At 42.4% G+C, this 13,273-nt stretch overlaps 1 protein-coding gene across 3 annotated transcripts in view; it reads left to right on the top strand.

Annotated features, from left to right (window-relative positions):
* Positions 1-13,273, top strand: part of MANBA (mannosidase beta) — a 122,765-nt gene that overhangs the window by 63,870 nt on the left and 45,622 nt on the right. For all 3 annotated transcript variants that reach the window (XM_069743655.1, XM_069743656.1, XM_069743657.1), the window contains 2 exons: positions 4,636-4,854; positions 6,839-7,003. In XM_069743655.1, the coding sequence (XP_069599756.1) occupies positions 4,636-4,854; positions 6,839-7,003 (384 nt within the window). The remainder of the gene's footprint in view (positions 1-4,635; positions 4,855-6,838; positions 7,004-13,273) is intronic.

Raw genomic sequence — 13,273 nt, 5'->3', positions numbered from 1 at the left:
CTGGTTACCAGGGGACTTCGCATAGTTGGTAGCTGGAGAGCTGTCTGTGTGACAGCTCTCCAGCGACCACACAGCGACGCTGCAGCGTCGCTAAATGTGACGGTACCTTTAGTTCTGTCTTCACTGAGGGATCAGATTACAGTTGCTGAATATAGAACTCTATAGCAAGAAGATGAGTGAAGAGACTGGAAGGAGAAAGAGGCAGAGTGCAAAAAGTCTGCTGTAGGCAATGTTCACATTTCATTGTCCTTTTGCTGCGTTTCTTTATGCAAATTTTAACCCCTTAAGCCCCAAGGGTGGTTTGCACGTTAATGTCGGGGCCAATTTTTACAATTCTGACCACTGTCCCGTTATGAGGTTATAACTCTGGAACACTTCAACGGATCCTGATGATTCTGACATTGTTTTCTCCTGACATATTGTACTTCATGATAGTGGTAAAATTTCTTCGATAAGACTTGCGTTTATTTGTGAAAAAATAAACGGAAATTTGGCTTAAATTTTGAATATTTCGCAATTTTCCAAATTTGAATTTTTATGCCCTTAAATCACAGAGATATGTCACACAAAATACTTAATAAATATCACTTCCCACATGTTTACTTTACATCAGCACAATTTTGGAACCAAAATTTTTTTTTGTTAGGGAGTTATAAGGGTTAAAAGTTGACCAGCAATTTCTCATTTTTACAACACCGTTTTTTTTTTAGGGACATCTCATTTGAAGTCATTTTGAGTGGTCTATATGATAGAAAATAACCAAGTGTGACACCATTCTAAAAACTGTACCCCTCAAGGTGCTCAAAACCACATTCAAGAAGTTTATTAACCCTTCAGGTGTTTCACAGGAATTTTTGGAATGTTTAAATAAAAATGAACATTTAACTTTTTTTCACAAAAAAATTACTTCAGCTCCAATTTGTTATATTTTACTAAGGGTAACAGTAGAAAATGGACCCCAAAAGTTGTTGTACAATTTGTCCTGAGTACGCTGATACCCCATATGTGGGGGTAAACCACTGTTTGGGTGCATCGCAGAGCTCGGAAGGGAAGGAGTGCTATTTGACTTTTCAATGCAAAATTGACAGGAATTGAGATGGGACGCCATGTTGTGTTTTGAGAAGCACTGATGTGCCTAAACATTGAAACCCCCCACAAGTGACACCATTTTGGAAACTAGACCCCCCTAAGGAACTTATCTAGATTTGTGGTGAGCACTTTGACCCACCAACTGCTTCACAGAAGTTTATAATGTAGAGCTGTAAAAATAAAAAATCATATTTTTCACAAAAATTATCTTTTTGCCCCCAATTTTTTATTTTCCCAAGAGTAAGAAGAAATTGGACCCCAAAAGTTGTTGTGCAATTTGTCCTGAGTACGCTGATACCCCATATGTGGGGGTAAACCACTGTTTGGGCGCATGGCAGAGCTCGGAAGGGAAGGAGCGCCATTTGATTGGCTGGAATTGAGATGAGACGCCATGTTGCATTTGGAGAGCCACTGATGTGCCTAAACATTGAAACCCCCCAAAAGTCACACAATTTTGGAAAGTAGACTCCCTAAGGAACTTATCTAGATGTGTTGTGAGAGCTTTGAACCCCCAAGTGTTTCGCTACAGTTTATAATGCAGAGCCGTGAAAATAAAAAATTTTTTTTTTCCCACAAAAATTATTTTTTAGCCCCCAGTTTTGTATTTTCCCAAGGGTAACGGGAGAAATTGAACCCCAAAAGTTGTCAATTTGTCCTGAGTACGCTGATACCCCATATGTGGGGGGGAACCACCGTTTGGGCGCATGGCAGAGCTCGGAAGGGAAGGAGCGCCATTTGGAATACAGACTTAGATGTAATGGTCTGCAGGCGTCACATTGCGTTTGCAGTTTTATACACAGTTTATAACTGTGTATAACTACAGTTTATAACGCAGAGCCGTGAAAATATAGAAATCATTTTTTTCCCACAAAAAACCCCTGTTTGGGCGCACGGGAGAGCTCTGAAGGGAAGGAGCAGTGTTTTACTTTTTCAACGCAGAATTGACTGGAATTGAGATCGGACGCCATGTCGCATTTGGAGAGCCCTTGATGTGCCTAAACAGTGGAAACCCCCAATTCTAACTGAAAATCTAACCCTAGCCTCAGCCCTAATCCTAACCCTAGCCCTAACCCTAATGGAAAAATGGAAATAAATACTTTTTTTTATTTTACTATTTTTCCCTAACAAAGGGGGTGATGAAGGGGGGTTTGATTTTATATTTATAGCGTCTTTTTTATGATTGGCAGCCGTCACAGACTAAAAGACGCTTTTTATTGCAAAAAATAGTTTTTGCGTCTCCACATTTTGAGAGCTACAGTTTTTCCATATTTTGGTCCACAGAGTCATGTGAGTTGACATTTTTGTTGGTAACATTTTCGGGCACGTGACATTTTTTGATCGCTTTTTATTCCGATTTTTGTGAGGCAGAATGATCAAAAATCAGCTATTCATGAATTTTTTTTTTTTTTTTTTTTTTGGGGGGGGGGGGGGGCGTTTATACCGTTCCACGTTTGGTAAAATTGATAAAGTAGTTTTATTCTTCGGGTCAGTACGATTACAGCGATACCGCATTTATATCATTTTTTTATGTTTTGGCGCTTTTATACCATAAAAACTATTTTATAGAAAAAATAATTATTTTTGCATCGCTTAATTCTGAGGACTATAACTTTTTTATTTTTTTTGCTGATGGTGCTGTATGGCGGCTCGTTTTTTGCGGTACAAGATGACGTTTTCAGCGGTACCATGGTTATTTATATCAGTCTTTTTGATCGCGTGTTATTCCACTTTTTGTTCGGCGGTATGATAATAAAGCGTTGTTTTTTGCCTCCTTTTTTTTTGTTTTTTTACTGCGTTCACTGAAGTGTTAACTAGTGGGACAGTTTTATAGGTGGGGTCGTTACGGACGCGGCGATACTAAATATGTGTACTTTTATTGTTTTGTTTTTTTATTTAGATAAAGAAATGTATTTATGGGAACAATATTTTTTTTTCCTTATTTAGGATCTTTTTTTTTTTTTCACACATGTGAATATTTTTATTTTTTTTTAACTTTATAACATTGCCCCAGGGGGGGGCATCGTGTTATAAGGTCAGATCGATGATCTGACACTTTGCACAGCACTGTGTCAGATCAGCGATCTGACATGCAGGGCTGCAGGCTTACCAGCGCTCAATCTGAACAGGAGCTTGTAAGCCACCTCCCTGCAGGACCCGGATGTATCCCCGCGGCCATATGGGATCCGGGCCCTGCATCGCCTTGTACCGAGGGTCTCAGGGAAGCATGCAGGGAGCCCCCTCCATGCGCGATGCTTCCCTGTACTGCCGGAATGCTGCAGTCATGTTTGATCGCAGTGTTCCGGGGGTTAATGTGCCAGGGGCGTTTCGTGACCGCTCCTGGTACATAGTGCCGGATGTCAGCTGCGATAGTCAGCTGACACTCGGCCGCGCTCCCCCCGTGAGCGCGGCCGATCGCATATGACGTACTATCGCGTCACTGGGAATTAAGTCCCAGGTCACCTCGCTGGGATAGTACGTCATATGGGATTAAGGGGTTAAGCTACTTATTAAAAGCATGTTTTGCTGCCTTTTTATTTTTGTGTTTTTACTGTCTCTTGTGAGTGTAGATAAAATTTAGTGGACCAAAAAAAGCCGGATTAAACTTCCTTAGGTTTTACACCAGAAAGTGCAAAAACAGATACCAGCGTTTTTTTCCTGCATTTTTGCACTTACCCATTGCTTCCTATGGGTGAAAAAATGCTGCAAATACGCTGAAAAATCTCTGAAAGAAGTTACATGCTGCAGTTTTAAAAAAACGCAGCAGCTTTGCAAATCAGTCAGGAACATAAAACCAAGGTGTGCATGAGATTTCTGGGACTTTTGTTAGTACTGTAAAACACTTAAAATTTGCAACAAAAAAAAGCTGGAAGAATGCAACATGTGAACATAGCCTTAGCTTCTATTAAGTAGAACCGTCAAGAGAAAATCCACTAAAATGCAGGATACAAGACATACTCACAGCACAGCCGAAAAAATCATTTATACTTTAATTATTGCCTGATGTTTGTTAAATATTAATTATTCTTATTTTTATCCTGTACTGAGCACTTTGCTTATTGCTGACACTATCAAACGCTATTTCTGTGTATGTAGCTCAGAGTATAAGTTAACACCATATACAGAGGACACGTGATCTGTGTTGGACATATATAAACGTCTCTTAGGAGGGTGTGGGGGCTTTTTGTCACGTGGGATGGTCACCTCCCTTCCTACATTTCATTCTCCATGGACGTCCAACAAGGAAGGAACAACAGCTGATAAAGGAAGCCATGATGACCTTCAAACTTCACACAGACAGACTGTTTTATCATTCAGGACCTTGGGAAAGATGAGTAACAAGACAAGCACTGATATTTACACATGGACACTCTGTTCGTAACTGTTTCATCTACTTTTATGTTTTTGCTGCAATGGTGGATAATTCAATAAACCACTATACTTTCATCAGAATATCATGACATTTTTCTTTTAAGAACAACGCACCTGGTTAAGTCTTGATTAAATATTTTTGCGCAGTAACGATTTTTAACAATGTTCTCTTCTCAGATGGATATAACTCGTCCTTTCATTGCCTCAAGTCCTACTAATGGGAAAGAGACTGTACAAGAAAACTGGCTTTCTAAAGACCCATATGACAATCACTATGGTGATGTCCATTACTACAACTATATGACAGATTGTTGGAACTGGACAACGTACCCCAAACCTCGCCTAGCTTCAGAATATGGCTTTCAGTCTTGGCCATCATTTAGTACAATACAGAAGGTATATTTCATCATTCTCCTCAAAGATCAACAAAAAAGACTATTATTGAAAGTTGAGGATTGTTACGGAATGTTCCCAAATTTTAGTTTCATGATCCAGGCATCATTTAATGGTAGCAATGTACATAACACTTTTTGGGAATGGCAGTCTTGTGACCACAATTATGCGATATGCAAACTCCTAGCCACATTCCGACTAGACTGTTTCCTGCCTCGATCAATACACTTGCATTGAGCGAGGCTGCGCCCATCTAGTTGCATTCTGGTTGGGAGTATGCATACTGTATACTTGCGGTCAAAACACCTCCATTACCGGCGCTGACACAGAGAATCCATACAGCACGCAGGGCACGCGATGTGAGGATTCAAGAGTCTACAGTAACGTTTTAGACTGAACATAGATTTGAAAATGGCATCCTTGATCAAATTGGTTTTATTCTGCAATATTGACTTTTAATAGCTGCTAACCATGGGAACCTTTTATTTGTTGTGTTCTTATTCTATGTTCACATGGGGCCAATCTGCTAAAAAAACATCTGCAGAAAATATACAACAAAACTTTACATTTACCTGTGGATTTCACCCTTTGTAACGCCAAGAGTAGAATTCAAAGTAAAATCCTTCATCCTTGTCCAATAGAATAACTTGTGTTCTAGAATTGAAAATCTGCAATGAACCTTAAAGGAAATAGATCACCACATTTGACCGATCTAAACTATTAATATGGGCATACAGATTATAGACTACTGAGGAGAGTGATACCTGTATGTCTCATATCAGATGCCTTGTTGTTTCTGAGAAATCATCTTTTATCACTCTATGTAAATGACCTCTTCCAGGCTATGGGGAAGGCACTGCCTGGAAGATAACTCTGCCTCCAGAGATTTTTTTACATGATTGTGGAGTTACCATTGTGAGACAAGTAACTAATGCATAACAAGATAGATGAACTTTGGCTTCTTGCAAACTGATATTTTGCAGCTCTCTGAGCTCTGCTTTATTGTAACAATATTGCAACCCTGTCTGCCTGTGAGATGGAAGCTGAGAGGAACCTGCAGATGTGTCAGTTATAATCACACACAGCTCTGCAGTGAGGTCAGGAGAGCAGAGAGCGGCCATTACACATCAAACTGGTAGCCATTATACATCATACTGGTAACTCCCCCTTCATGTAAAATAATCTCTGGAGGCAGAGTTATCTTTCGGGCAGCATCCTCCCCATAGCCTGGAAGAGGTCATGTACATAAAGAGATATAAGATGATTTGTCAACAACATGGCATCTCATATGAGGCATATAGGTATCACTTTTTTCAGCAGTCTATAGCCTGTATGCCCATATTAATGGGGTTGTCCACTACTAGTACAACTCTTTCTTGAACGAAATGTTTGGCCCCAGTAAAAGAAAAAATCTACACTCGCCTCTCGTGCCAACGCCGTTCCAGCGGTGTTTGCATTCGCTCTCGCCGGGGCTTATGTGCAGTGTTGTGACCCCGGCGCCCAATCAGCACTGGCGTCACTGTCCCTGCCTACGTATGGATTGAACATGTAGAGAAATGTCGGGCTGCAGTCAATCCCTGGCTTCTACTTCATGTTCAGTTTGTACATAGGCGGGGACAGTGACGCCAGGGGTCATGTGTCACAACACAGCTCGAGAGCTCCGGGGAGAGCTAGTGCTGACACCGCTGAAACGGTGCCAGCACGGGAGGCGAGTATAGGTTGTTTTTTTTTGTTTTTTTTATCGGTGCCAAACATTTAGTTCAAGATTGGGTTGTCCTAACAGTGTACAACCCCGTTAATAGTTTAGAATGGGTCAAATGTGGTGACATTCTCTTTAATGAATGATAAAACCTATTTATTTGCAGATTGCTGTAGAATTCTAGTGGACATTTGGTAGCTAATCTATCCTGAGTGAACATGGCTGTAAAGTACAGTACAAATTTCATCAGACTGAACTCTTGTAATGATCAATTATATTTTTTTTTAGGTGTCTGTACCTGAGGACTGGTCATACTCTAGCAACTTCAGTAATCATCGTCAACATCATGATTCAGGAAATGAGCAAATGATGTTCCAGGCCGGTCTACACTATAAGATGCCAATGAACGCTGATCCTGTGAAACAGTTTCATGACACTTTATACCTCACTCAGGTAGCATGATTTATTTTCTAACTGGCTTGTGTTGATGTGATTTTAATAGTTGACGTGTTGTCTATGTACAATTCAGAGCCTGTGTTGTATTTGGTCTTAGAAGAGGGTTATCAATTAATTTTGGAATCAGGTGGCATCCTAATGAAGACGGCGGTTCGCCATTGAAAGGTTGGCACCTTTTAATCATCTATTTCCTCCTTCATCTCCACCTCAGCGCTCCTCAAAGATCACGTGTTTCTTTTGTCTCCACTTTTTAAAGTAGAGTGACTTAGGCCATTTACACACACACACACACACACACACACACACACACACACACACACACACACACACGTAAGTTTACACTAGAAGTTTTTTCAATGTTTCAACCTGATCTCTTTTTTGGGGGGGCATTTTTGCAGCGGTTTTGGCATGCTAGATTTGTCTCTAAAGTTTAAGTTTAAAAAAAAATAGTCCTTTTCTATAGAATCAGGTTTTAGCACAAAAAAACAAAGCAAAAGAGGATACTTGTTTTTTTTTTAATAACTCATTCATTTCAACGGGTGAAATATGCTGAAAGAAGTGACCTGTGCCATTGTGCAAAAAAACATGCAAAGCACAAAATCCTGATGACAAAAAAACAAGCCAAGAGCATGAGATTTCTGAAATTTCATAGGCTTTGCTGGCACTGTAAAACGCAGCTGAAAATATGTATAAAAAAACGCCTAGTGTGAACTTGGGCCTAAAGGTAATTATATGTTTCCTCCAAAGTACTTTTGGAGGTGTATAAATATGCATGCAGAGAACTAGCCCATATTGAGACTGCAGACAAACAAACATTGTAATTTACTTGGATGTAAGGCTATGTTCACACGTTGCTTTTTTTCTTAAGGTACCTTCACACTGAACGATATCTCTAGTGATCCGTGACGTTGCAGCGTCCTGGCTAGCGATATCGTTCAGTTTGACAGGCAGCAGCGATCAGGATCCTGCTGTGCCATCGTTGGTCAGAGCAGAAAGTCCAGAACTTTATTTAGTCGCTGGACCTCCCGCAGACATCGCTGAATCGGCGTGTGTGACGCCGATTCAGCGATGTCTTCACTAGTAACCAGGGTAAACATCGGGTTACTAAGCGCAGGGCCGCTGGTTACCAGCGTAAACGTAAAAAAAAAACACGCTACATACTTTCCTTCCGCTGTCTGTCCTCCGGCTCTGTGCTTCTCTGCACTGTGAGCGCCGGCCAGCCGGAAAGCACAGCGCCGGAGGACAGACACCGGAAGGTAAGTATGTACTGTTTTTTTTTTTTTTTTTACGTTTACGCTGGTAACCAGGGTAAACATCGGGTTACTAAGCGCGGCCCTGCGCTTAGTAACCCGATGTTTACCCTGGTTACCAGGGGATCGGCATCGTTGGTCGCTGGAGAGCTGTCTGTGTGACAGCTCTCCAGCGACCAAACAGCGACGCTGCAGCGATCGGGATCATTGTCTGGATCGCTGCAGCGTCGCTAAATGTGACGGTACCTTTAACCCCTTAGCGACCGCCGATACGCCTTTTAACGGCGGCCGCTAAGGGTATTTAAGCCACAGCGCCGTTAATTAACGGCGCTGTGGAAAAAATACATAGCGCCCCCCAGAGGCCGATTTTCTCCGGGGTCTCGGCTGCCGGGGGTAGCCGAGACCCCAGAGAACATGATTCGGGTCGGTTTTCACCGACCCCGCTTTTGCGATCGCCGGTAATTAACCGTTTACCGGCGATCGCAAAAAAAAACAAAAAAAAAACGCATTAGTATTGTGTTTCTCTCCTCTCTAATGTGATCGGACATTAGAGGGGAGAGAAATAGGGTCCCCCGAGCCCCCCACGGTACCTTATGTACCGGAGAAGGTGCCCCCCTGGTCCCCGACCCTCCTTCCTGTCCGGGCTCCAAAATGGCGGGCGCATGTGCAGATGCGCCCGCCAAAACCTTACGTCCCCCGGTGTATTGGGGTCAGTTTTTCCCGACCCCCTGGAGCGATCGCAATCCCGGGGGTCTTTACAGACCCCTGGGGTTGCGATCGCTGCAAATAGTTTGTAAAAAAAAAAAAAAATGCTTTGCATTTCTCTCCCCTCTGATGTGATTGCACATCAGAAGGGAGAGAAATAGAGCCCCCGAGCCCCCCACCATACCTCTAGTGGTCCAGCTGATGTCCCCCGGTCCCCAGCCCACGGCTCCTGGCCCCCCTTCTTCTTCTCTGCTGGAAGAAAATGGCGGGCGCATGCGCAGTGCGCCTGCCATGATCTGCCAGCAGAGACCCAGCAACCTATGAGAATTTTCTCATTGGCTGCTGGGTTTTGATTACTGTAATATGTCCAATTACAGTGATCAAAACCCCTAATATTTAATAAATATGGCTGTACCTCTCTCTTCTCTCCTTGTAGTTGTTCTAGGAGAGAAGAGAGAGACTACAGTTCAAGTGCTGCCCTGTCAGTTACAAAAAACACTTTATTTATATCCGCCAGCATCCAATTTACCCATCCCCGTTCTCCGTAATCCCTGCATCATCAGCAGAGGATTATAAAAAAAAAGAAAAAAAAAATTATAATTTTTTTTAAAAAAATTTTTAGGATTAGGGGAGGAATTAGATAAAATGGCCCACAGAACTTTTAGCGCGGAGCAAGCTTACAGCCTGCTTTGCTCCGGCAGCTCCGGCAGCGAAACAGATTCTGCCCCTGAAGCTGAGCAGCTTTCAGACAGTGATGACGACTCTTCCTCCACGGGATCCCCTAGCCCGGTGGTAGCGGAGTCGGTCGTCACTGCTGAAGCTTCAGAGGCAGGACCAAGTACCGAAGAAAAAATTCTTAGGCCTCACCCTGAATATGGGTATAGTAAAAAAACCCACTCTCCGCTCTTACTGGGCAACAAAAGCTGTCCACTGCACCCCTGTATTTGCAGCCATCATGTCCCGAGCCCGTTACGAAGCCCTGATGAGATTCCTCCACTTCAGTGACAATTCCCAAGCTCTCCCAAGAACTGACCCCAACTACGATCGGCTAAATAAATTAAGACCCCTAATTTCCCTCCTAAAAACTTCCTTTCTAAATTCCTATACCCCAGAGCAAAATGTGGCAGTCGACGAGTCCTTGATGAGCTACAAGGGCCGTCTGTTATTCCGCCAATTTATTCCCTCCAAGAGAGCCAAATACGGCGTAAAATTATATAAAACTTGCGAGAGCTCATCAGGGTACACGTCCACCTTCCTAATTTATGAAGGTAGGGACCGCCAAATAAACCCCCCAAACTGCCCCCAGACAATTGGTATCCCAGGCAAAATTGTTTGGGAGCTAATGACACCCTTTCTCAATCAAGGGTACCACGTGTATACCGACAACTATTACACGAGCATCCCCCTATACAAATCCCTCCATGCTGCAAATACAGGGGCCTGTGGGACAGTGAGGAAAAACAGAGTGGGGTTTCCGTCACAGTTGGTGTCCAGACGTTTGGAGAGGGGGGTGTCATTTTCACTTGCAAGCGACCAACTTCTTGCAGTGAAGTGGAAAGACAGGAAGGACGTCTATATGCTTTCCACACTGCATACGGACACCACTGTGACGGTCAGAGAGAGGGGTGCCACCAGGAACAAAGAAAAACCTGTCTGCGTCACAGACTATAACAGACATATGGGTGGCGTAGACCTGTCAGACCAGGTTCTGCAACCATACCTGGTCAAGAGGAAGACCAGGGCGTGGTATAAAAAGGTGGCAATCTATCTAATTCAAACTGCCACATATAACAGTTTTGTCCTATATAAAAAATCTCAAGGACCACTTACGTTCCTGCACTTTCAGGAAAAAGTAGTAGAGAGCCTCATATTTGAGTCCATGGCATCGGGGGAAGCCTTCGACTCTGAGGATTCCCGGAGACTTTCAGAACGCCATTTTCCTCACCCTGTCCCTGTCACTCCCACCCAAAGGTATCCTCAAAAAAGGTGCCGAGTTTGCAGAAAGCATGGCAGACGGAGTGATTCCCGATTCTATTGCCCCACATGCCCATCCCAACCAGGCCTTTGTATCTCCCCCTGTTTTGAGACCTACCACACCACATACAATTATTAGTTTGTTTTTTTTCAATAATTTTTATTTTCTGCTTAGTGACCCCAGTAGTACAATGTGGAACAATTGATAAATAATATTTTAATTAGTAGATCCCATTTTACCCCATTTCACAATTAATTCCAGAACTTGATCAATCCCATACCAAACTACTATCCCAACAAATTCTCATCCACGTACCCACGTCTGTACGCTCTAGAGTGTGGACCCCACAAATGTTCTTGCAAAGTCAGGTCATCTGAAAATTCTACGACTCGATCAATCCCATACCAAACTACTATTCCAACAAATTCTCGTCCACGTACCTATGTCAATAAGCGTTAGAATGTGGACCCCAGAAATGATCTTGAAAAGTGAGATTATCTGAAAATGAATTCTAGGACTTGATTACTCACAAACATTTTTGACCATTTATCTAACTTTGACTGTTTTTATAACTGTCTTGCTACACAAAACTTTGGCTTCCATTTATATTACTTATATTTATGTTGATACGGGCATGATCATTTTATTGTAGGATTTCTAAAAAAAATTAGGAAGTTCCGTACTTATACACTATGGGCTTTACTTTATGGTTCTTGCCGAACCTCTGGTACCAGACAATACTTTCTATAGAGAACAGGTTGTTTTGTGCATATAGCGGTTCTGACCTTGGCGGGTGGGAGCTTGCTATGGTGTACCACGTCTATTGGCACATTCGTCTCTCATATAGGGATTGATGGAGCTAAAAGGACGTTGTACGACCAGTCTCTGAAAGTGTCTGCCATTCTAGCCCTGATGGTGTTCTTTCATCTTTGGAACAAACTCCGCTTTGCCACATAGTTGGCTGCATTTTCCTACACATTTTGCCCTTCATTCCAGTACAGTTTATTCTTCCTGCTACAATATACGCAAATGCGGGACAACTGTTTTGTTAGCAAGACCAATTTTATAGTCAGCCAATGTGTTTTAGGAGCATGCCTCCCTCTGTGAGTAATAATTCCTGGAAGGATTTTCTTTTTTCCTCAATGTCTCTAGAAGCTTTGAATGGGTCCTGGATCTTCAATTTCAAATAAAGCCAAATTTGTCACATTGTGCCCCTTTCTGTCCAAGCCCTGCCATTTGTCCAAACAGAACTTTTTTACTACATATGGGATATCGCTGCACTCATAATAAAGTGGGTAACAAATTGTGGGGTCCACTTTTTGATGTTATTTCTGAAAAAGTGAGACATTCAGGTCTAAAACAAGATTCTCGTGGAAAAAAATGAATTTTTTCAATATGACGACCTAATGTTATCAAACTCTGTGTCATACATGTGGGTTCAAATTGCTCAATATACCCCTGATTAAAATCTTTGAGGGGTGTAGTTTCCAAAACGGGGTCAGTTGTGGGGGGTTTCTGCTGTTAGGCACATCTACAAACCCAAAATGGTGTCAGCTCTCACAATTGAGATTAAAAAGTCAAACGGCGCGCCTTCCCTTCCAAGCTCCGCAGTGCGCCCAAACAGAGGTTTACCCCCACATACGGGGTATCGACATACTCAGGACAAATTGCACAACAACTTTTGGGGTCCATTTTGTCTTGCTACCCTTGGGAAAATAAAAAATTGGGGGTGTAAAGATCATTTTTGTGAAAAAAAAAAATGATTTTTAATTTTTTCGGCTCTACGTTATAAACTTGTGTGAAGCACTTGGGGGTTCAAAGTGTTGACCAGATACCTAGATAAGTTCCTTAGGGGGTCTAGTTTCCAAAATGGTGTCACTTGTGGGGGATTTCCACTGTTTAGGCACATCAGCGGCTCTCCAAACGCGACATGGTGTCCGATCTCAATTCCAGGGCATTCTATGTTGAAAAAGCCAAATGGCGCTCCTTCCCTTCTGAGCTCTACTGTGCACCCAAACAGTGGTCCCTCCCCACATATGGGGTATTGGCATTCTCCGGACAAATTGCACAACAAATTATGTGGTTCATTTTCTTTTTTTACACTTGTGAAAATAAAAAAAATTGGTCCTGAAGTAAAATGTTTGTGAAAAAAAGTAAAATGTTCATTTTTTCCTTCCACATTTCTTCAGTTCCTGTGCAGCAACTGAAGGGTTAATAAACTTTTTGAATGTGGTTTTGCGCACCTTGAGGGGTGCAGTTTTTAGAATGGTGTCAATTTTGGGCATTTTCTGCTACATAGACCCCTCAAACTGACTTCAAATGTGAGGTGGTCCCTAA

Source organism: Ranitomeya imitator, chromosome 1 (genome assembly GCF_032444005.1).
Source record: "Ranitomeya imitator isolate aRanImi1 chromosome 1, aRanImi1.pri, whole genome shotgun sequence".
In the NCBI taxonomy this organism is placed as follows: Eukaryota; Metazoa; Chordata; class Amphibia; order Anura; family Dendrobatidae; genus Ranitomeya; species Ranitomeya imitator.
Note: the sequence above shows the minus strand (reverse complement) of the source record. Positions and strands in the feature narration are given on the sequence as shown.